The 24,481-nt window shown below is 47.5% G+C and overlaps 1 protein-coding gene and 1 long non-coding RNA gene across 5 annotated transcripts in view; one reads left to right on the forward strand and one right to left on the reverse strand.

The window, feature by feature from the left end:
- The window catches only part of NFKB1 (nuclear factor kappa B subunit 1), a 124,206-nt gene extending 109,347 nt beyond the window's left edge, over positions 1 to 14,859 (forward strand). For both annotated transcript variants that reach the window (XM_057546739.1, XM_057546740.1), the window contains exons 17-24: positions 3,988 to 4,189; positions 4,636 to 4,805; positions 5,132 to 5,234; positions 8,143 to 8,258; positions 9,613 to 9,679; positions 9,951 to 10,123; positions 10,882 to 11,062; positions 13,869 to 14,859. In XM_057546739.1, coding sequence (XP_057402722.1) covers positions 3,988 to 4,189; positions 4,636 to 4,805; positions 5,132 to 5,234; positions 8,143 to 8,258; positions 9,613 to 9,679; positions 9,951 to 10,123; positions 10,882 to 11,062; positions 13,869 to 14,026 — 1,170 coding nt within the window. In that variant the 3' untranslated portion in view covers positions 14,027 to 14,859. The remainder of the gene's footprint in view (positions 1 to 3,987; positions 4,190 to 4,635; positions 4,806 to 5,131; positions 5,235 to 8,142; positions 8,259 to 9,612; positions 9,680 to 9,950; positions 10,124 to 10,881; positions 11,063 to 13,868) is intronic.
- LOC102999054 (uncharacterized) lies at positions 4,800 to 23,404 on the reverse strand. 3 transcript variants are annotated; one of them, XR_003622483.2, is made up of 7 exons: positions 23,111 to 23,404; positions 20,573 to 22,608; positions 20,338 to 20,457; positions 18,930 to 18,990; positions 12,817 to 12,884; positions 8,116 to 8,363; positions 4,800 to 5,578 (listed from the first exon to the last, which is right to left on the reverse strand). It is a non-coding gene; the product is annotated as an uncharacterized LOC102999054 (long non-coding RNA). The 3 variants fall into 3 exon arrangements; XR_450209.3 differs by lacking the exon at positions 8,116 to 8,363 and having other exon boundaries at positions 4,800 to 5,642; XR_009008355.1 differs by having other exon boundaries at positions 4,800 to 8,363.
- Positions 23,405 to 24,481: the final 1,077 nt, after the last annotated feature.

Genomic DNA, 24,481 nt, shown 5'->3' on the forward strand with positions numbered 1-24,481 from the left:
CATTTCCCTCCCCACGACATAAACAACAACTCCAGTGTGATATCAACTATTTCATTTGCATATGTTCCTGTAAAACATTAGTGGGGTTTTTACGCATGTATTGTTTAATGTTTCTAATTATTATAAATATAATATGTATTCATAGTTTTTAAAATAGTACGTAAGGAGATACATTAGAGAATCAAGGTTACCCTCCCTGGCAGCATACAAGTCTCCCAGCCCCACTCCCAAATATAACTATTGTGTTTATAAGTATTTTCCCAGGTATTGGTTACATAAAAATATATACTTTAAATAGACATATTTTAGTATATTCTTACACACAGTCCACATTATATTATACATACTGCTCCTGATTTGCATAAACCTTTTTCTTAAATTTTAAATACAATTATAGATTCATAGGTGGTTACAAAAAAAAAAAAGTGGACCAGGAGTCCCATGTACCCTTCACCCAGTTTCCCCAGTGGTAACTTCTTGCATAACTCTAGTCCAGTATCAAAGCCAGGAAATTGACATTGATACAATCCACAGATCCTATTTGGGTTTCATCAGTTTTACATGCACTCATTTGTGTGTGTCCAAATAGTTCTTCATGCACGTATTTTTTAATTGCATAAGTGGCTTTGTGCTACATGTCACTATATTTCTGCCTTCACTACTTATGGGATTTATCCACGCACCTGTGTGTACAGCTGGTTCCTTGTTTCTGCTCCTGAAGAGGATCCCATAGTTTACATCTTCCACCTGTTATGTACCTGTTCCCCAACAGTGGACACTGAACCAGCTTCTCTCTTCCTACCTCCACAGACAATACTTCAGTGAAGAGTCTCACCCATGTGCCCTTGTGGATTTGTGTCACTCAGATACACAGACAGGAGTGGGGTTGTTGGGGCATTTGTGTACTTGGCTCTGCAGAATGTCTGCATAAGTCCATATGCCAGCAGGCATGGCATGAAAAGTTCCTGGATTCCTACACTGTGTAATTGTTTAAGATATAATCCCAGGGTTTAAGATCTAAAGCCTAAAATGTCATAGAAAACCTTCATGGGATCATAGGGAAAAAAACTTAAAAAAAATTTTTTTTACTCATGGTAAGAGATTTTGTATGATATGAAACATATTGAAACTACAGATAATTTTAAATCTCTGGTATAATGTGAGTTCGGCTCTTTTTTCCAATATCATTCTCTTTCCTTTTCCCATCTCCCCAAATAACATATCTGATTAATAAACACAGCATTTATTTACTTATTTATTTTTTGAGAGGAAGGCTCTTGGCTATAATGTCTAAAGTTCTGAGGACATGATTCATTTCAAGCCAGGATATAGTTCTAAGGGATGAAAAAAATAAGGGTGAGAGTGGAAATTTAGGGAAAAAATCTGTTTCTGTTATATTAAATAAATCACTGTAGCGGCTTCCCTGGTGGTGCAGTGGTTAAGAATCCACCTGCCAATGCAGGGGACACGGGTTCGAGCCCTGGTCTGGGAAGATCCGACATGCCGCGGAGCAACTAAGCCCGTGGGCCACAACTACTGAGCCTGTGCACCTACAGCCCGTGCTCCGCAACAAGAGAAGCCACTGCAATGAGAAGCCTGCGCACCGCAACAAAGAGTAGACCCCACTCGCCGCAACTAAAGAAAGCCTGCACGCGGCAACAAAGCCCAACACAGCCAAAAATTAATTAATTAATTTAAAAAAATAATCACTGTAATGAGACTTAGTCAGCACAAGCATCTTTCATCCTGTTTACACGTGCCGTGCCTCGGCCAGGATGTTGTTGGCCCACCTGTTGTCACTGCTACAGCCACTAACTGCTTACTGAGAAGGAAAGTTGAGGCAGATTGTCACTAAACAGGCTGGATTTCACAGGCTTCTGTGAAATAGACTGATTTGTATAAAAATACATTGCTGTTCTGTGTCAGTGGCCTCAGTTCTTTGAAAGACACTTCCATGATTGTGTTTGTCTTACTGATTTTGAGAACACGCAGTTTTCAGAACATCTCATTTGCATTCACTGAGGTACTGCTTCGTGGGCAGGGTAATCCAATGGACTGTTTACACACCTATTAGGTGTCAGCAGCTCAGCTTGTTTGTCCCTCCGAGCCCTCTTAGTGAGAGGTAGTTCTTTGGTCCTGGTATGACTGAGAATCCTCTGAAAGGGGGTGGCAGAGTTCTATCGATTGGTCTCATGGGGCCAGTCTATGGAACAGTAGTTTTTAATTTAGCACATTTTTTTTCCATGTCAGTATAGAATGACAGCACCTTTGTTAATTGGTTTCTATTGGGCAGTTTATTTAAACTTCTTCAGTAAAACCATAGCCTTGATTTGATTTGTTAACATATGATTTTTCAGCTGAAGGTAGACTCCTAGAAATTCAAGAAAACTAAATTTACTAATAGATGATGAGTTAACATATCAACAATCATTTGGCTGTAGTGAGAAACAAGAAAGCTATTAAGAATTGTAAATATAAAAAATATTCTTGATAATTGAACGCCTAAATGTTAGTCCAGTATATATATTGGATTGGCCAAAAGGTTCGTTCGGTTTTTTCCGTAAGATGGCTCTCGTAGCACTTGGTTGTCTTTAGCTTCATTTGAAACAATTTTGTTAGATTGTATGTGACAGCTGTCATATCATCATGCATTTAAAAAAAGACTTATCAAAATTGGTGATTTTTTTTGTGTAGCCGTTTTAATATTGAAGATGGAAAGAAAACATTTTCGGCCTGTTATGCTTTATTATTTCAAGAAAGGTAAAAACACAACTGAAACACAAGAAAAGATTTGTGCAGTGTATGGAGAAGGTGCTGTGACTGATTGAACATGTCAAAAGTGGTTTGCTAAGTTTCGTGCTGGAGATTTCTCGCTGGACAATGCTCTGTGGTCCGGTAGACCAGTTGAAGTTGATAGCAATCAAATCGAGACATTAATTGAGAACAATCACCGTTATACCACTATGGAGATAGCCGACATACTCAGAATATCCAAATCAAGCTTTGAAAATCATGTGCACCAGCTTGGTTATGTTAATCACTTTGATGTTTCGGTTCCATGTAAGTTAAGCGGGGGAAAAAACCTTCTTGACCATATTTCTGCATGCGATTCTCTACTTAAACGTAACAAAAACGTTCCATTTTTAAAACAAATTGTGACAGGTGATGAAAAGTGGATACTGTACAATAGTGTGGAACAGAAGAGATCGTGGGGCAAGTGAAATGAACCACCACCATCCACACCAAAGGCTGGTCTTCATCCAGAGAAGGTGATGTTGTGTATACGGTGAAATTGGAAGGGAGTTCTCTGTTATGAGCTCCTTCTGGAAAACCAAACAAACAATTAATTCCAACAAGTACTGCTTCCAGTTAGACCAACTGAAAGCAGCACTTGACGAAAAGCGTCCAGAATTAGTCAACAGAAAACGCATAATCTTCCATCAGGATAACGCAAGACCGCATGTTTCTTTGATGACCAGGCAAAAACTGTTACAGCTTGGCCGGGAAGTTCTGATTCATCCGCCGTATTCACCAGACATTGTGCCTTCAGATTTCATTTTGGTCTTTACAAAATTCTCTTAATGAAAAAAATTTCAGTTCCCTGGAAGACTGTAAAAGGCATCTGGAACAGTTCTTTGCTCAAAAAGATAAAAAAGTTTTGGGAAGATGGAATTATGAAGTTGCCTGAAAAATGGCAGAAGGTAGTGGAACAAAAGGGTGAATACGTTGTTCAATAAAGTTCTTGGCGAAAATGAAAAATGTGTCTTTTATTTTTACTTTAAAAACCAAAGGCACTTTTTGGCCATCCCAATACTTCATTAGCATATGATGTGGAACAGAGAGTAACTCATTTGCAAAGGTGAGCAGTTAATCTGGGAATGAGAAATGGCCCCTCCGTATGACTCCACCTATTGCAGTCACAGCTAATGAGCCTGTGGGCTACAAGTATGCCGCTAACCAGTGTCATCTCCTGCCTGTTCTCCCCAGACACCCTTGCACTTGGCAGTGATCACCAAGCAGGAGGCTGTGGTGGAGGACTTGCTGAGGGCCGGGGCCGACCTGAGCCTTCTGGACCGCTTGGGTAACTCTGTTTTGCACCTAGCTGCCAAAGAAGGACACGATACAATTCTCAGTATTTTACTCAAGCACAAGAAGGCAGCACAACTTATCAACCACCCCAACGGGGAAGGTAAGAGACAGTCACACATCGTGGTATAACCCTCTCTGTCTGCTTTCTACACAAAAAGTAGCTCTCTGGTAAATGTGTGTTATTTGATTGGCACCCCAAAGTGCTTTCCTTAATCACTTGGAATTCATCATCTCTTACGGAAATTTCCGTTGCTGGCTGTAGCTAATTCCTTTAAAGATGATTTGGAATAGTCAGTCAGTAGGAGGGAAAAGCAAAGGCCTGAGCAAACACCAGTCTTGGTATGTAGAAAGCATCCTTTATTCGGAGAATGTTCGTATGCTCTCAGTGTCTCCTGAGAACGTGAAAGGAGTCTGTGGGTTTCCATGCAGCACAACTGACGGACAGCACCTGTAAAGACTGTCTGGAGGAGAGATTCTGTCAGCACTAGACATGCTGACCCCCGACGGCCTTCCCTCCCCGTGACCATGCCTGTGCTTGGGCTGCAGGTCTGAACGCCATTCACGTGGCCATGGCGAGCAACAGCTTGCCGTGTCTGCTGCTGCTCATGGCCGCGGGGGCCGACGTCAACGCTCAGGAGCGGAAGTCGGGGCGCACGGCGCTGCACCTGGCCGTGGAGCACGACAACATCTCCTTGGCTGGCTGCCTGCTCCTGGAGGTGAAGGATGCGCTTACCTGCCCTTGCATTCAGTTCCCAAAGGGGATTTGGGGAAATCTTTTCGAAGAATGATGTCGCGAACAGGTTATCTCCCTACATTCCGCTCCACCTTTGTAATATCTACTCAACGCTTCAGAATAGCAGCTCAGGCTTTCCCGGCATCCCTTGCCTGGTTATTTCTAACTGGGGATTTCTTCAATGGCAGAGCCGGCCCAAAATAGCAACAGGGCTGGTAATATGACCCGGGGAGCCGTGCAGACGGGGAGGCGGGGACAAAAGGGCGAGAGAACCTTGGACTAACCCTTTTCTGTGTGTGGGGATTTTAGGGTGATGCCCATGTAGACAGCACCACCTATGATGGAACTACACCCCTGCACATAGCGGCTGGGAGAGGGTCCACGAGGCTGGCAGCTCTTCTCAAGGCAGCAGGTAAGGCAGCCCGGCGGTCGGTGATGGAAAATGTCATCAGGAATGCAAACCCAGCCTCAATAGAGCAGCCGTGCCACCTTCTTAAGCCACAGGCCCGCTGCGGAAAGGCACGAGGAAATAAAAGTTGTCTGGCAAATCACATCCACCTGCCGTAAAGGCACTGTTTGGACTAGTAATCCTGGGCTTCGTGCTAACAGTCAGGTTAGTTTTTCCTCTCCAGGTCACCTGTTTGTTTTGGATGTGGGTTGTCTTCATTGACTCCCATGACAAGAGATCTTCATAACGTTGAATCGAATTCCTTGTAGAATTCAGAGCAATATCCACCTCAGGTCATGTCACAAGTCCTCAGAAGGAAAAGTTTACTGGTATAAGAAATGATTTAAAGACTTCCTTTTGCAAGAAAGGTCCCTGAGAAGCCAAAGTAATGGGAAAAAACAAATGGGCCGTGTGTTGAGTACTGTCATGTGCCAGGCACTAAAAATCGCTAGTTTCTGTTGGGCTAGGCACTTCGCATGCACTGTCTCATTTAGTCTTACTTAATCCACAATAACCCTTTGAGACAAATCCCATTATTCCATTTTATAGCCAAGGAAACAGACTAGAGAGATTTCTGCATCCCGGTCCCAGGGCCCCAGTAAGGGGCAGAGCTGTGAGTCACACCTTGTCACCCTGAACTTCCAGACTCTATTCTCTCTGCTGTGTTTCTGTCCCCTGTTTTGCTCAAGGATTTGAAGGTGTTATTCCAATTCAATCCTCTCATCCTGTGAAATATAGAAAAATTATTCCTGCTCATCCTTGAATCTCTACTGCCTTGTGTATTTAGAACCTCAAAAAATGTTTAATGGAATTGGTATCTCAAGCCTGTCCTGGCATATGTGATTTACTTCAGAGGTTATTAAAATTTTTTTAGAAAATAAATGCTTCACAAATTCAAGAAAAGAGTAGATTAAATACCTTCTAAAAAAAACTGAGGCCAGGGGCTTCCCTGGTGGCGCAGTGGTTGAGAATCTGCCTTGCTAATGCAGGGGACACGGGTTCACACCCTGGTCTGGGAAGATCCCACATGCCGTGGAGCTACTAGGCCCGTGAGCCACGACTACTGAGCCTGCGCGTCTGGAGCCTGTGCTCCGCAACAGGAGAGGCCGCGATAGTGAGAGGCCCGCACACCGCGATGAAGAGTGGCCCCCGCTTGCCACAACTACAGAAAGCCCTAGCACAGAAACGAAGACCCAACATAGCAATCAAAAAAAAAAACTGAGGCCAGAAAGATACAAGAACCTTTTCTTTGGCAGCACTACATTTTTCTGACATCACATCCCGAATAAGCAGCAGCCTTTTCTTTCCTCCATTGTCAAGCTGACGTTCCCGTGAACAAGAGACGATGATTGCCGTGTGTATGAATAGTGTGGGGAGTCACTGGTTATAATTAAGAAATGCCTTCAGATGAGAAGCTCTGACCCTTCCAAGAATGCTTTCTCTCTAATTCTCAGTATCCCATGAAAGGAGTAGCAAGTAGCAGTTTCTCCAGTATATAAATGAAGAAACTCGGAAGAAACACCTAGTCCTGGGCTTCCCTGGTGGCGCAGTGGTTGAGAATCCGCCTGCCAACGCAGGGGACACGGGTTCGAGCCCTGGTCTGGGAAGATCCCATGTGCCGCGGAGCAACTAAGCCCGTGAGCCACAACTACTGAGCCTGCGCTCTAGAGCCCGCGAGCCACAACTACTGAAGCCTGTGCGCCTAGAGCCTAGGCTCCGCAATAAGAGAAGCCACCATAATGAGAAGCCCACGCACCGCAACGAAGAGTAGCCCCCACTCACCGCAACTAGAGAAAGGCCACGTGCAGCAATGAAGACCCAACGCAGCCAAAAATAAAATAAATAAAATTTAAAAACAAAAACAAAAAACCTAGTCCTGAGCTCAGAGTCATGAAGGAGATCACTTAAGGAACAGACCTAGTTCAGCTTCTCCATCTTTGGTCCTGCAGATTGTTCATCCTAGTTTCTCTACTGTTTCCGTGGTCAGGTGACACTTACTGCCCCCGAGATCAGGCTGCAGCTGGGAGAGCAGAGTGAGAAGTGGCATGCAGATCCTCTCGTTAGGCACTCCCTATCATTGAAGTTGTCAAAAGTCAAACGTCCTCCCAGCAAGATTAAAACAAGGTCCTCTTTCCAAAAGGAGAGCGTGCTAAACTTCCTACTGTTCATCAGGCAGCAAGCTAAACACTCTCTGAATAAAAATAGTCTCTCTAAGCCTTTGAGAAGTTAACTATAGCCTTAATTTTTGAGTTCCTTCACGTGTTTCTTGCTGCTGGCTAAGGAACAGACTAGATTTTCCAAGATTGGCCCTAACTTTTTCAACAACTCCACATCCTACCAGAAGGTTTTCTTGGCATTTTGCGTTTAAGGATCAGTGCCGTACCCGGGGGTAAAATGGAACAGTTTGGCACTAGACAGCAAGCAGCTTTGCTCTTTTGAGCAGGCAGGTGAAGAGGCTGAGAAATGTGCGGCACTGGGCATCAATTTGAACATTTAGGACCTTAATCCTGAGCGTGCGCCCTAGTCCCTGTAAACTGTCGCCATCAGTCCTCGGGTTAAAGATGCATCGTTCACTTGAAAACTCTCCTATAGCGTTAAATGTGAGAGTCAGCGTGTTCCAGGTCTTTTGTTTTTGAAAGTGTCCTTGGCCATATGGGGTATCTTCAGTCACCTTTACAGTCAAGATGCACTAGAATTTATTTACATTTAAATTTTTAAATTTAAAAGCAGGGTTCTGGATATTTCAGTAGAAATGTGTTTTATATGTTTATAAATAAACATGTTTTATCTATGTATAGACTCTGACCCCTGCAGGCAGTTAGAAGTTGACAAGATGTGGCTTTACCTAACGCTGTGTAACTTGACTTCGCAGGAGCAGATCCCCTGGTGGAGAACTTTGAGCCTCTGTACGACCTGGATGACTCTTGGGACGAGGATGAAGGGGTCCCGCCAGGAACCACTCCTCTGGATATGGCCACCAGCTGGCAGGTGAGTGTGGTTCCGCCTGGGTGCTGGCTGCTCCCGGGGGAGCTCCAGGGCCGGGGACGTCAGAGCAGGTGGCCTTCCTCGGTCTTTCCTCCCCAGAGCGCATGCCTGTTATTTTTTAAGAAAGTCTGCTTGTCAAGAGCTGTTATGTATCTTGAAAAGCCTATCTGTGAAAGATCTAGGTCAGCAGAGTTCTGAGTGTAAAAGTATATGCCTAATCAGATCAGAGTTAGATGAGAGAAACACAAAACTCACGTTACGGGTTACCCACTCTGAACTTACACCGCAGTCGTTCCCATCTCAGTTTCTGAAGCCAGGATAAATGTTATGGTTAGCGTGAACTTTGGTAAGTGATTTCTGAACATAAAGAGAAACGGGGATTCTTCTGAGGGTCTGCACGAATACAAACAGAGTAAACAGCCTAAAGCTTCCTCGGGACTCTGCTGACCTGCGATCCGAAGGCGAAAGCAGTCACTGGGTCTTTGGGGCCCAGGGAGGGGCGCCAGAGGGAGGAGGCGGGCAGCACACACACCCCCGGCCCAGCTGAGTAACCCTCTCAGGGGCAGGTGCTGCTCCAATCCGGAAGCTGCCCGTCGGCCTCCTCGCGGGCCGTGTGGGTTGAGCTGAGTGACCCTGGCCGAGAGACCACACGGCTCTCGTTACGTTGCACGCCTGGTTTTCCCAGAAGCCTCACCACAGAACACAAAGATAACCCACTTCAGTGACCCCGTGTGGTCCTCGCCCAGGTCAGCCAGCCACCGGGTGACGTGCAGAGAGCGCAGAAAAGCCCCCGTAGCTGTGGAGTGTTGGGGTTTTTCCCTTTAGCCTAAGGCTTTTCTGGCCCCTCAGTTAACATGCGGATGGCGCCAGGAGGCTGACCCCGAGCCCTGTGAGCACTTGTCCGCCTCACTTTGAGCAAGTCTGTAAAGCTCATCCGCGGAAGCCTTTTTACTAGGGGGGAGCGGCAGCCACGGGACCCGCTTCCCGGCTCGGCGTGAGCCCAGCCCCTCCCTAGCTCTCGGGAAGCATCGCGGCCGACGCGTGGCTGACTGGGCGGCCTGCACCGCCTCTGCCCCTCCGAAGGGCCGTGGCCGTGGCCGTGGCGCTCTGTGGGGCCGGGTTGGGTCTTCCTCCCCGCCTCAGGCAGCTGCTGAGGAGCACAGCCTCCCGGGCCCAGAGCCCCACAGAGGGCATGCGTATTCCCGGGCGACGGAACTGACTCCTCTTCCCGGCCCTCCATCTTCGGGGTCCTAGCCCCTCCTGAGGAGGACATGCCGAGTTCTCTATTACAAAGAAGCAGATTTCCCTCATGGTCCCTGTAATGTGTAACATTTCCCCGTGTTTTTCTTCCCAACAGGTATTTGACATATTAAATGGGAAACCCTATGAGCCAGAGTTTACATCTGATGATTTACTGGCACAAGGTGAGTTGTGGGAGAAGCGGGTTCTTTGACCCAGTGTCATCTCCACCCTGTCACGGAGAGGGGGGCTTCCTTCAGAATCAGGAGACCCTGGCGGGGTGCCACGGAGAAGGTCCAGCTGTAAATTACGACAGCGTGGGCTGCTGCTGACTTTCAAGGGAAGGAGCGTGGTTGCTTCCACGGGGCGGGAGGGTGGGCTCTGGGGCAGCAGTCAGTCCCTCCGGAGTGTCTCTGGTCGGTTAGGACGGTCGTGTTTCTTCTTTATTTTCTTCAGGAGACATGAAACAGCTGACTGAAGATGCGAAGTTGCAGCTCTACAAGTTGCTAGAAATTCCTGATCCAGACAAAAACTGGGCTACTCTGGCACAGAAATTAGGTTTGGGGATACTAAATAATGCCTTCCGGCTGAGTCCTGCTCCTTCCAAAACTCTCATGGACAACTATGAGGTAACACGTCATCTTACATCTCTGACTACGTTTATTTGACTTTGCTCTGTTGACATCATTGGCCGGAGCATAATCCCTTTCCTTCTCCCTTAACTCTGAGGAAGAAAATGAGTCATTACCCGTGTCCTGGGAGGGTTGACCCAGGACAGCAGGAAACCCACCTTGGCTGTTTTCAGACACCTTGAGACTTGCTGCAGAAATGCTACTTAGAGTGTCAGGATGGTCACAGAACTTTGAGCTCCCTGAACAGAGACGAAAGACTGTAATCAACCTTCATGCCTTGCCCTCCCCAAGAACATGCCTTGATCCCATGTCAGCACATGGAACCAGTGACGTGACTCCTTGCGGAGCCATTACCTGGTGATGCTTTCATTTCTAAAGCGAAAAGGTAGAAAAACGTGGGGTGAAATCACTTTCTATGGCGAAGTTCATCAGCGGCTCGTTTCTCAGTTCTCAGAGCTTCAGGGATACGGGGCAGACTTCACTCGGGGTAGAGTTTTACTGCCTCAGCACTCTCTCTCTCTCTGCTTACTATAAAGTGCTTCCCCGTGATTTCCTGAGTGGTCTTTGAGCTGAAACAGGAAACGTGATTCAAAGACAGCGTATTTTTCAGTTGCTCTCTGCCCTGAGAGCAAGCTCCCAGGCCGCCGGCTGTCATCTCAGGGGAAGGGGTGTGCTGTCGCGTCTACAGCCTGCCTGCTTGTCCCTGCACAGCTTTGAACACAGAAGCACCCTCTTTCTTCATTTCTGTCTCGCAGGTCTCTGGGGGGACCATAAAGGAGCTGGTGGAGGCCCTGAGGCAGATGGGCTATACCGAAGCCATTGAAGTGATCCAGGCGGCCTTCTGCACGTCGGGAAGCGCGGCCACCAGCCCGGTGGAGACCACCTCTCAGGCCCACTCGCTGCCCTTCTCGCCCGCCTCCACAGGGCAGCAAATAGGTAAAGAAAAAGGCCTGAAAAAGCGGTCGAGACATTTCCCTGCCCCGCCAGGCTGGTGCCTTCAGCCTCTGGGGCTGTGGCCGGTCCTCCCCACCACCATCTCCCGGACACGCTGTCCGCTACGTCCGTCTCCCTCGGGGACCACAGGTTGTACTGTCTTCCCCTCCGGACGCTACCATTCAGGGGAGGGGCTGTCCCCACAACAGCCACATGGACACACGGGTCACTCAGGTTCACGGTAAATACCAGAACAGCAGGCTGCGGGTGGTGAAGGTCAGCATTACTTCTCTAGCTTCTTAAATTCACAAAAGAGAGAGAAATGTGCAGATCCGGGTCTGTGGAAGCAGGACTCGCGCCCCAGGCTGTGGACTGATGCCGCGACGTTCCCCACCGCTGCCCAGGCTCCCCCCTGCAGTGGTCCTGTCTCTCCTTCTCCCTTCAGCCTCCTCCCCGCGTTCACAGCGCTGACCCGTCACCCCACCTAAAACACGTGCCCTGATGGCCTCTCAGCACCACAGTCCTCTGTTTCCCTTCAAATGTGTCCTCCCACTCTAACAACCCTTCTTTCATGCTCTCTCCTCCTAAACTGCCAGCACCCCTTCCCGCCCCTTACTCATCCCGTGTCCTTGCCTCACTCCACCGCGAACATAGAAACAACTAGACTTCTCTCATCTTTGCACCCTCAAACCACCAGGCCGCCTGGGCCCGCCTCTTGCCCAGCCAGGTCCTGCTCCTCTAACCCTTGCCTCTCTCTCATGCCTTAGCATTTTCTCCCTCCCGACTAGATCGCCTAGCGAGCGTGCTGTAGTTTCTCTCATCTTTTCAACATAAAACAAATAAACGGAAACCAACAAACAAACATTCCCTTGATTCCCCCGTCCCCTTTAGCCGCAGCCCGATTTCTCTGTTCTCCTACCCAGCCACGCTTCCCAGAAGAATTTTGTGGAGTTATTCTTTCCACCTCTTCACCTCTCTCCTCGACCCCCTGCCCCTGCGGTCGGCCTCTACCCCACCCCTGCACCAGGCCTCCTCTCCTCACGAGGGCCAGCATCTGCTCAGATCCGGTCACCATCCTTCTCAGCTCCTCTGCCTCTCCCGGCGCGTATCACAGGGGACCACTCTTCAGACGGCCTGCCCTCTGGGCTCTTCCCTAGCACGCTCACCTCCACACTCACCTTTTAAAGTTGCAGCCTCCAGAGCCCCATCCTAGGCCCTCCTTACTTGTCCTCACCTGCCCAGGACTCTTGATACCCAAGAGCTCGGCGCTGGCCACGGCGGTCACAAGCGCTGCCATCCTCCAAGAGGTTACGACTGCATGTGCACGCTCGCCGGTCCTGACCACCCCCATCCAGCCCACCTTCATCTCTTGCCTCGAGTCCCGCGGCAGCTCCTAGCCAGTCTCCCTGTTTCCAGTCTATCCGCCCACCTTCAGTCCACTCTCTACACAACAGGCAGTGTGATTCTTTTTAGAAATGACGTTCCTCCCTCCCCTTCACTCAGCCATTCAACAGATCTCTACTGAGCGCATCCCGCGTGCCCACCCAGCAGTGTTGCAGGCGTTGAAGATGGGGCAGTGAGCGGCAAAGACCGTGTCCCTGCTTTATCTGCTCTCTCTTTCAAACATCGCTTTCACCTGCCCTTCCTCCTGGCCCCCTACCCTGCCGCATGTTCCTTCTGCCCCCCCCAGATCACTAGTCCGATCCAGGCTCAGGGTCTTTGAGCTTTCTCGTCCCCTTCCCTGCAAAGGTCCTTACCTGGCGGGCTCCTTCTTGCCATTCAGTTTCAGCACTGGTGTCACCTTGCTGGGGTGGGAGGGCCCTTCCTAGGGGAGTAAGGACAGGTGTTGTGCACGCTTTAGAAAGGAATAGCGTATCCACCAGAAAACAACCCACGTCTCCTGTCATATGACCTGACGCTCCGTCTACACAAACAAAGAAGTAGGTAAATACTTATATTTTAAAAAGCCTTAAGCTCTCAATTTGTAGTTCTTTTTAAAATACCTCACAGTTCCTAGCGCATAACAGAAACCCATAAAGATTGATGGGTTGAATAAATCAATCAATAACAATTGCCATGCCACTGCCATTAACATTGGAATTTAACATACAAGAAGATAGCTTTTTGATTCGTGTACGGTAGACTTCTGTTTCCTTGGTCACTCTCTCCCTATAGGAAATAATTCACATTGCTCAGATCCCTAAAGACACTTCTCAAAGGAGAATCTGACCTAATTGCCCAGTAGAGACTCATTTTCATCAAAATCATCTTACTTTTTTGGCTAACAGAATATTTTTGAGGCAGTGTATAGTGTCTAATAGCATACGAGGCCCAGAGAGAGATCTCATTTTTATTTCCTACTTCTGTCACCAATTTATTTTGCCTACGTTCATCAATTTCCCCAGCTATAAGATAGGTGATACAGTGGGTGGGAAAATACATCTAATTTCTAAGGAAAAAAAAAAAAAAGGTACACTTTGAGTCTAGAGAATTCAGAAAGGATTCTGATAAACATGAGGCTAGATTATAAGAAAGAGAGGTGAAAACACTTGGCTGACTTTGACGTTTTCACACTTTTTATAAAGCCCAGTGTTTTCTGTCCCCACCCGCCCCACACCGTGAACAGCAGCAACACCTGGGGCGGCGTAGGTGGGCCCGTGGTGACTGGTGGAGGGGAACAGGCAGAATTCTGCAGCCCACGAGCCTTCCAGATGCACGCGGGAGCCCAGTGGGGATGGCAGGTGCGCAGGAGCGAGGGCCGGGCCGTGTTCCCGGTGCACCCCCGTGAGTCCGTGCTTTCTCCCCCTAGACGAGTTCCGGGACGACAGCGTCTGTGACAGCGGCGTAGAGACATCCTTCCGCAAGCTCAGCTTCACAGAGTCTCTGACCAGCGGCAGCTCGTTGCTAACTATTAACAAAGTGCCCCACGACTACGGGCAGGAAGGACCTCTAGAAGGCAAAATTTAGACTGCCGGCTGCTTCCAACGCCGAAGTAAACCAAATCTCTGAAATTCCATCGCATTGTCCAGAGGAAGGAAGTGCATCCGAAGGTGCTCCGAGGAATACCGGCCTGCTTGGATCGCTCTGGGGTGTAATTCAAGGCCTTTTAAACGTGGATTTCTTCTTTGGTTCTGAAATGAATTTTAGTTCAGCTGACTCACCGATAGTATCTATGGTCACAGCCCGCGGCTGGGCTGACGCCTCTTTGGGAGTGCGGTAGCTTGTGGAGCTTTACCAGCTGCTTTCTCTTATCATTGCTGCTGTCCCTCTGCTGCTTTCCCACTGTCATTAAAAGTTGTCACGGTCCCTACTGGGTGTTCCTTCTGGCCGTCCAAAGCACACTTGTGCATTCAGATTAAGGATTATGAAAAGGGATATTTTAAAGTGAGAGTTATTGGTGTGTGATTTAAAAAAAAAAAAAAAAAAAAAAAAGGCTCATTAGGACTTCCCTGGCTGTCCTGTGGTTAGGACTCGGTGCTTCCACTGCAGGGGGCCCGGGTTCCATCCCCAGATCCCTGGGGAACTGAGATCCCGCAAGCCGAGTGGCTGGAAAAAAGAAAAAGAAAAAAAAGCTCACTGCTTTTCCTAATGTGGTTCTCTCTGTGATTTGAAAAAAGAATATGTACATGTCAATATTTAAACATGGTTACAATCAGTGCTGAAAATGGTATTTCCCCCCTTTGCTGCATTTTGCTATTGTAAATATGTTTTTTTAGATCAAATACTTTAAAGGAAAAAATGTTGGATTTATAAATGCTATTTTTTATTTTACTTTTATAATAAAAGGAAAAGTAAATTGATGAGCTCATCTTGTTTGATCTCTACAAATATTTTTCTAAGATTATTCCTTATAATCATGGGATCATTCCATAGCCTGGTTCTCACATTCACAGTTCCCTCTAGAATCAATTTTTTGATCCAGAAATGAGCAAAAAAAAATTATCATCAAAAAAAAATATTTCAACCTGAGATGAAAGCTTTGGGTTTGTCAAATCCTTGCCAGGCTCATTTCATTTAGGCTGTGTCACGTCATCTTCCTCCTTCATCTCATGCAAAACTGTTTCCTCTTCAACCCTCAATGTGTTCCCAATGCCTCTGTGATGCATAAAGTATTGAAAAGCCTTCCAGCACGAAGCCCTTCACTCAAGAGGTTGAAAATAAGGGAGAGGAGAAATGAAAAGTGTTTGAATGAGGTGCTGTGGTGGACACTGTGATGTGCAACCCAGATCCTTCTTCCACAAAGGACTTGTCAGCCCAGCTGCTGGGGGCACACTAAACCAATCCTTCGTTGTCATTTCAACAGGCTTCACCAGGTATAGATTCCATCTCAAGAAACCACTTTCTTGCCTCATCCATAAGAAGTAACTCTTCATCCCTTTAAGATTTATTATGCGATTGCAGCAATTCAGTCACATCTTCAGGCTCCACCTCTAATTCTACTTCTCTTATTATTTCCACCACATTTGCAGTTCCTTCCTCCACTGAAATCTTGGCCCCCTCAAAGTCATCCATGAGGGCTGGAATCAACTTCTTCCAAACTCCTGTAGGAATGTGGATATTTTGACCTCTTCCCATGAATCATGAATATTCTTCATGGCATCTAGAATGGTGAATCCTTTCCAAAAGGTTTTCAATTGAATTTGCCCAGATCCAGCAGAGGAATTTCTACCTATAGCCTTACAAAGTGTATTTCTTAAACGATAAGACTTGAAAGTCGAAATTACTCCTTGATCCATGGCTGCAGAATGGATGTTGTGTTAGGAGGCATGAAAACATCATTAATCTTGTTGTACATCTCCATCAGAGCTCTCGGGTTGACCAGGTGCGTTGTCAATGAGCAGTCATATTTTGAAAGAAATCTCTTTTTCTGAGCAGTAGGTCTCAACAGTGGGCTTAAAATATTCAGCAAACCGTGTTGTAAACAGATGTGCTGCCACCTAGGCTTTGTTGTGTCACTGATAGAGCACAGGCAGAGTAGATTCGGCGTAATTCTTAAGGGCTCTAGGGTTTTTAGAATCGTTAAGTGAGCACTGGTTTCAATTTAAAGCCACCAGGTACGTTAGCCCCTAACAACAGAATCAGCCTGTCCTTTGAAGCCAGGCATTGAGTTCTGCTCTCTAGCTATGAAAGCCCTAGACGGCATCTTCTTCCAATAGAAGGCTGTTTCATCTACACTGAAAATTTGTTGTTTAGTGTAGCCACCCCGTTCAGTTATCTTAGATCTTCTGGATAACTAGCTGCGGCTTCTACATCAGCACTTGCTGTTTCGCCTTGCACTTGGATGTTATGGAGACGCCTTCCCTCCTTCAGCCTCTTGACCCAACCTCTGCCAGCTTCAAACATTGCTGCAGCTTCCTCACCTTGCTCAATCTTTACAGAATTGAAAAGACGTCGGGCCTTGCTCTGGAATAGGCTTTGGCTTAAGGGAATGCTGTATCTGGTTTGATCTTCTATCAGCAGTAAGGCTCTTTTGCTTTCTTATCTTTGGTGTGTTCACTGGAGGAGCACTTTTCGTTCCCTTCAAGAATGGAAGGGAATTGGCTTGGCTGACTGGTGCGAGAGGCCTAGTTTTCAGCCTTTCTTGGCTTTCGACGTACCTTCCTGAGTTTGATCATTTCTAGCTTTTGATTTAAAGGGAGAGACGTGCAACTTTTTCCTTTCACTTGAACACTTAGAGGACGTTGTAGGGTTATTAACTGGCCTGATTTCAACATTGTTGTGTCTCAGGGAATAGAGAGGCCCGAGGAGAAGGAGAGAGACGGGGAACGGCCGTTCGGTGGAGGGCTCAGAACGCACACATCATTTACCAGTTAGGTTCACCGTCTTGTACGGGCATGGTTTGTGACACCGCAGAACAATTGCAATAGTAACATCAAAGATCACAGGTCACCATAACAAATACAATAATAACGAAAAATTCAAAATATTTCAAGAATTACCAAATTGTGACACAGAGACACGAAGTGAGCAAATACTGTTGTAAAAATGGCACTGGTTAACACAGGGTTACCACAAACCTTCAATTGGTAAAAAAACCAAAACCAACATAAAAAACCCTGCAATATCTGCAAAGCACAATAAAGAAAAGCGCAATCAAATGAGGTATGCCTGTATTCCAGTTTTTGAAAGTTGTATTTTTAAAGTAAAAACAGTAGCTCTGAGTCTCCATAATTCTCCAACAGCAAACCCGTGCCTCCGTTCCTCCCCCAGTTCATTCCTCTGTGAGAAACAGTTATTTTCCAGGCGGCCACGACGAGGCCTCCAGTCTTACGGTATCGTGCTGACACTCCTCCTCCTGAGGGGAGGGGCCTATGTTCCTTCCCTGTACGTCTAGCCGGGTGTGTGACAAGGGGAGAAGGGATGCTAAGGGATCTCCAAGGTTAGGTAAGAAAATGCAATACAACTTCAGTCCCCCTGGGCCGGGTCTCTCCCTCCTGGAACCCAGTCACCAGGCATGCTCTGAGGGAGCCAGTGGCCGCGTGGAGAAGCCACGTGTAGGTGTTCAACCAACAGCCTTCACCAAGGTCACAGCCAACGCCGGCGTCAACCGGCAGATGTGTGAGGGAGTGAAGCTTTGAGAGGATTCCAGCCAGGGTCACACCTGTCTAGCCTTCACGCTGCCTCAGCTGACACGCGGAGGCCTGCCCCAATGGCAGATTCAGGAGTAAATGAAACAACGGCTGATGTTTTCAGCCTTAGGTGTGGGGTGGCTTGTTACCGTCTCCAGGTCTCTAGCCCAACAATTCCCACACCAGGAGGTCACTTTAAAGAGAAGCTGACGGCAGCAGGAACAATGAAGCAACTCATGCCCAGACTAAAAATAACATTCCCCTACTTTAATAAGAAGCCCTGCTTCTGTTCCAGAAACTTCCTCTCTCTCCTCCCAGATCGCAGCGCTGGCCTGAGCCTCTGCATGGTGCTCAGACAAAAAGGCTACCAACGCTGTCTGTGCCTCTGAGGAAGGAGTGTTTTTCATTTTGGACCAGCAGATGGGGAAAAATACCAGAAGGAATGCAGGAGACAGGTGGAAAGCTACAATGGGCCTGAAATAAACCTTCCCAGAAAGCTGTCTCTCAGCAGGAAGCCATTTAAAAATAGCTCCCTGGACTTCCCAGCTGGTGCAGTGGTTAAGAATCCACCCGCCAATGCAGGGCACACGGGTTCGAGCCCTGGCCCAGGAAGATCCCACATGCTGCGGAGCAACTAAGCATGTGCGCCACAACTACTGAGCCTGCGTTCTAGAGCCCGTGAGCCACAACTACTGAAGCCCGCGTGCCACAACTACTGAGCCCACGTGCCACAACTACTGAAGCCCGTGCGCCTAGAGCCCGTGCTCCACAGCAAGAGAAGCCACCGCAATGAGAAGCCTGTGCACCGCAACGAAGAGTAGCCCCCGCTCGCCGCAACTAGAGAAAGCCCGCGCGCAGCAACGAAGACCCAACGCAGCCAAAAATAAAAATAAATAAATAAATAAAATAAAAACAGCTTCCTTAGAACCTTCGTCATCTTTTGCGCTTTCTATACCCTGCAAGCACAACCTAGACTTTCTCAGGATTGGCGGTCTTTCTTTTCTGGCTGTAGCAAGCCGGCCTGCTGCTCATTTACCCACCGGCGTCCCCTGCAGTAGTTGGATGTGGTGAGGAGATTCCTGGCAGCGTCTCGGAGGGCAGCCCCACAAACCCACAAACCGGACCCTCTGCATCTTAGCAGGAGAAAAGAGGGGAAGGAGCCGGGCAGATTTGAGCATCTGTTATTTGCCAGCCCCTTTGCTTTAATGAATTCTAGTGATGATCCTCATGACATCCCTATGGGGTACATATTTAACCCCAGTTTTACAATGAGGAAACAGATAATCTGAATATTAACTCACCCCACATTCAAATCCAGGTGTGTCTGATTCCACAGGTTGTTCTTTAGCCAGACCTGAAGTCCTGTATTGAAGAGAGAAAGAAACAAATCCATACAGATCTGTATAAGGGTGATGGGGTCATAATGTACCCCAGGCAAAACGCAAAGCGAACCCAGAGCATCACTAAAAAGATACGTGGCTTAAATGTTCACATGACTTGATTTTCCCTGGAATAACAGGCTAAGATGCTTAACTATGAATTATTCATAGACTGGAGGTCTCTAGTTGCATCTCTTTCTCCTCCTTATTTTGTGTTTTTGGGGGAATTTTCTTTCTGACTGTGCTTCCGCAGGTAATGGACTTAGGGAGGCACAGAAGTCAAGAGAAGATGAAACTAAAATTCTTTTATTTTCTTAAGGATCACAGAACTTAGGGCTAGACAATACCTTAAAGATCATCTAAACAAATCATCCAAATTGCCATCTTTTTCTAAACACCTACGACGTGAAAACATCTCCTCCCTATAATCCTCAGTATAGCTGCTGCTTTGTTTCACCACCAATCCCAGAGACCACAAGTTCCTGTCCATGGGTTTTCTAGGTTCATCGGTTGGGTTTGGGGTTGAGGGAGGTGCTGAGGAGGGGCGTGAAATTAAATGGATAGCATTCTCTGTTATTATAGATTCCACTGTGTCTATAATAGCCTGCTTCCATTACCCTGGACAAGCGACTAGGTCCACAAATTGTTAAAGTTTCTTAGAATAAGAGGGAGGAAGGGGCTGAGACAGCATTTTCTCACCTCCAACAATTAGCTTTTCCATGTTGATATCTCTCTCCAAAATGATTATTTCATTAAGATATCACAACAACCCTCAAGGAACGAAGATATGTATTCAGTCTAGATTTCTTGAGCATCTGTCACCTGCCAGGCACTACAGTGAGTGGTCACTCATTATCCCATATTACTTGTCCAAAAACTCCGTGAAGTAAGAACTCTGTGGCAATTTTACAGATGAGGAGACTGAGGCACACATAAAGCATTTAACCACAGGATCTCCTGACTCCACTAACGTGTTTTAATAAACCACACTTGCAGTAGGGGACAGGGGTGAGTAGGGCGTCTCTCTTCCACATAGTCATGAAGGGATCCAGGCTGACAGTGACTCTCCCTCCAACCCTTGGCTCCTAAGGTCTTGCTGGGGGTAATGGTCCAGTAAGCTGGAAGGGAGAGCACGGAGAAGTACGTGTGGGAGTTTAGAATGGGCCCCTTCCTCCCTCACACTGCACGGGAAAAAAAACTTTAGTCCCATGGCCACACCAAGAGCTGGGAGGCTACCTACGTGGGTGATCTACTTTTGTTCCCAATATTAGGAGGGGGGTTGCCTTTGGCGAACAGGTCCCAGTTTCCGGCACAAATCAAAATTCCTTACCTAAAGGATGGAGATTGAACCTGAAGTTCCTTCGAGTTCCAACTTGTGTGCAAACATCCACTCACTCTGAGTCACCTGCAGTCATGGTAAATGGCCATCACCAAGGGCAAAATCATTTCCCTGGATTAAGAAGGAAAGATGCATTGTAAGGACAATGTCACAGGTTCTCTTAAGGAAATCCTCAGAGATGACCAAGGGTATTAGATCAGGTAGGATGGAGGGGAGGGACAGTTACCGCAGCAAAGTCTTGTTATCCCTGCTCTGACTCAGGAGGACTCCCGCTCTCCAGCCTCCATGGTCTGTAGGCCCTTAAATGCTGTGCAAGAGCCCTTGGGCATGTTGATGCCAAAGTTGAAGGTCTTCAAGTGGCCGTGGTGCTTGGGATCCCACCCAAAGGAGAGGGACGAGCAAGTTCATCTTTCTTGCAGTCTGCAGAGAACTGGCAGAAGACTAGCAGATGAAACTGAATTCTAGCAATCCCATCTCCCAGGCTTCCTTCTTGGGACTCAGGAAGCAGAGTTGGTGCTGAAGATGGTGAGAGGAAACCTCGAATACGATGGCATCAGCTCAGGGAGGGTGACGAGTTGATGCCGCATACCAGATCACCGTGTTGCTAGGTTTATTCTCTGGCCAGAGAGAGATTTTTTTCTTTCCAAACCTGTTTTACAGTTTTCCTTCCCTTTCCTAAGGCAAGAATGCACAACTGAAGTTATTTTTGCTTCAAAGCTTTTAAATGAGAAACTTCATGCCATGAATTTTTTTCTTTTGCAGGACAACCAGTCTGTCACTTTGTTCAAATGTAAATGTTCTCTTTTGCTTTTGAAATAAACTTCTTTTTGTAATTAAAAATAAAAATAAAAATAAAAACAAAACTTGTAAACGTGAATGCTGTCTTTTACAAGATATTTTCAAATATTTATTCTCATAACAATCTGAGAGGGGAAAAGCAGGCAGGGGGAGTGATTCCTGCCATTTTCCACAGAAAGCAAACGATGCCAATGTGCCTGGAGGTCCCCGGTCCAGTGTAAGGGGCTCGACTCAGCCATCAGTGCTCACGCTGTGCTCCACAGCCAATCACGGAGGGCCCAGCTGCTCTGAAAGGGAAGGTGGCAGAGACGTGCCCGAGGGGGGTAGGCGAAGCCGCCCAAGTGCTGGCACTGAAGGCTGGGAAACCAGCGGGAAACCGGCATCCCATCAACAAAGGGCTCGGTACCTTCAGTACGCGAAGCACTCACACTAATCTCCGCAAATGAACCCCAGAGGGGCCACAGGAGTCATGCTGGTTTTCTCTCCCTACCCATCCTCCTTCAGCCTCACTCTCCTTCTTCGGCTTTGGAGCCCTCAGAAGCTTCATCTCAACACCCTGCCTGGTGCTGCCCATTTCCTTGTGTCCCTTCCATCCCACCAAAATTCAAGCCAGGGCCTCCAAAATGCCCCCCAAGGGGCACCGTGTTAATGCAGAATCCTGTCTCATAGCTGAAGCACAGCCTGGCCCAGAGAGGCCGAAGGATCCGCAATCGCATCCCCGTGAAGACCCGCCGCAGCTCCACAGGCAGGTACCGCCACCGGAGCAGCGCTGCCCCAAAGAAACGTTCCCGTCTCCTTCCTAAGTACCACCCCCCGCACCCCTTCCATCACTGCCTGGGCCCCAGCACCAGGGGTGACTTTACCTCTCCCACAGACGGGGACATACAAGCTCAGGAAGTATTTATGTGCTCATGGACGACTGGGCAAGTCAGCCTGATGCCAAAGCAGCCCTTAGCCGTCTTCTCCTTCCCAGTGTTGATCTGGGAAGGTCAGAGTCACCATCTGGCCCTGACTGCTTTCCTAGCTCACCAAAAGCACGTCTTGAATGATGATCAACATATGCACACAGCAAATGCGCCAGGGACCGTTTTAGTTCTGAAAGGCAAAGAGACTCCAGGTTTAAAGCCTCAAGAAAGAATGTGTGGCCAGCAAGTCACCCACATGCCCACGGGGCCACCCCCTTAGACAGAAGAGGCCATGCCGGAGCAGGAAAGACCCTCCATCGCTCCCTCCATCACCAGAAGCCTGGGCCTTTCTGCAAACCAGGCCGTAACTCACGGTTTCAGTCCTTCTCGCTCTCCGTTACCGTGACTTTTAAGAGATCATCTGACTTCTCCCCCATCAAGCAGCTATTCCGGAGGCTTTGTGCCAAGTTTGCATAGCTCCATAGCAGTTAAATTAGGATTGAAAATCATCCAGATGCCTTTTTGCCCAGGTAGCAACAATGAAGGGAAATGAAATAAACTGAAAGGCAGAGAGCAGAAAGTCTCTCTGCAGGTCTGACCCTTGAGATCAGCCTCATGGGTGCCCTGCCTCTGAGCCCTGGAGCTTAAACAAAGCTGCTGCCTTCCTTCCTCCCTCTCTCCCTCCTCCCCGCTTTCTCCCTCTATCCATCCCTCTTTCTTTCTCTCCTTCTCTCTCCCCGTCTCTTTCTTTCAAGAAAGACTCCAGAATTCCAGGACACTGGCATCCAGCTCTCTGAAGCCTGGACAGGAGACAGGGGACGGGGGTGGGGGGGGGGGAGTCCCCACAACCTCTTCCTTAGACTCCCCTCCCTGCTTTACTCTGGGGGAGCTTCTGGGAAACCAGTGCCCTGGCCCAGGGTCCCCTCCAGCCACCACCAGCCTCATTTCCTGTGCACAAGAGGCCTCTGCTGGAAGAAGCAGAACTTTGCACCATCACCGAACAGCTGGCATGCCTCTTGCTACTCAAATTTTTGCGTCAGTAAAATTGGAAGGAGGCTTACCAAAAGAAAGATATTTAGAAATTCTTCGGCTTACTGCATGAAAATTTCTCCTCCAACTCAGGTCACAGAAGCCTGACGATTATTTTCCCTTGGAAGAGAAAACTTAAATCATTCTGTTTCTTTTGGCAAAGAAAACGTAAGACCCCGAGGCCTGATCATCCCAGCCACAGCCAACTGTATTCTTTGAGGAATAATCATCATAAGCCAGCATTTACAACTCACTTACCCATCCTAGGCATTGTACATCCTTTATTTTATGTAATCCTCACAATTCTATGAGATGGTAATTCCTATTAACCTCATCTTAAAGATAAGGAAACTGAGGCTTAGAAGTTAAGTGATTTGTCCAAGTTCAGTACGTGTTAGAGCCAAACTTGCATACTGGAGGTTTAATATCAGAGCAAGAGCCCATACTGCCCTCTCCAAGGCCCAGCTATGTCTCACCTCCAAGCCCTGCCTTTGTCCATAAGAATACTTTTGATTACAAAATCAGAACACCTGACTATGAGTGGATTAAACAGATAGAGGCTTTCTTTTTAAAATATCATTGCAAGAAGATCGGAGATAGATCTAGATTTTACATGGAATCTTGCCTTTTAAAAATGTTAATAAGTAATCCAACTTTTAAAAACACTGCTTGGGCCTACAAAATCATCTGCTGGCCAAATATGACTTGTGTAAGACCTGAACCACACTTTCTGCAATCGTACTTTCAAAATGACCAGGCAGGGGAATTCCCTGGTGGCGCAGTGGTTAAGAATCTGCCTGCCAATGCAGGGGACGCACGTTCAATCCCTGGTCCGCAAAGATCCCACATGCCGTGGAGCAACTAAGCCCGTGCGCCACAACTACTGAGCCTGCGCTCTACAGTCTGCAAGCCACAACTACTGAGCCCGTGTGCCACAACTACTGAAGCCCACATGCCTAGAGCCCATGCTCCGCAACAAGAGAAGCCACCACAATGAGAAGCAGGTGCTCAGTATCGAAGAGTAGCCCCTGCTCGGCACAACTAGAAAAAGCCCACGTGCAGCAATGAAGACCCAATGCAGCCAAAAACAAAATAAATTAAATAAATTTTTAAAAAAATGACCAGGCAGAGTGATGAGCTGACAGCTCTGAGACGGAATCAAGGTCCTTACCTCTCCCCTTCCAGGTGCCACTGCTGCCCCCTCACTCCTATGGGCTCCCCTGGATAATGCTGTTTCCAACCCTCATCCAATGCCCTGAGCAAGTGCCAGTTCTGCCCACCTCCCTAGGCTTTCTTTGATGACTTAACACAGAGGTAATGATAATGATAATAACATTTATTGAATACATATTGTATGCTATCAACATCTATGCATCAACCCATTTAGTCCTCACAGTTAACAT

This window comes from Balaenoptera acutorostrata, chromosome 5 (assembly GCF_949987535.1).
Source record: "Balaenoptera acutorostrata chromosome 5, mBalAcu1.1, whole genome shotgun sequence".
Classification (NCBI taxonomy): Eukaryota; Metazoa; Chordata; class Mammalia; order Artiodactyla; family Balaenopteridae; genus Balaenoptera; species Balaenoptera acutorostrata.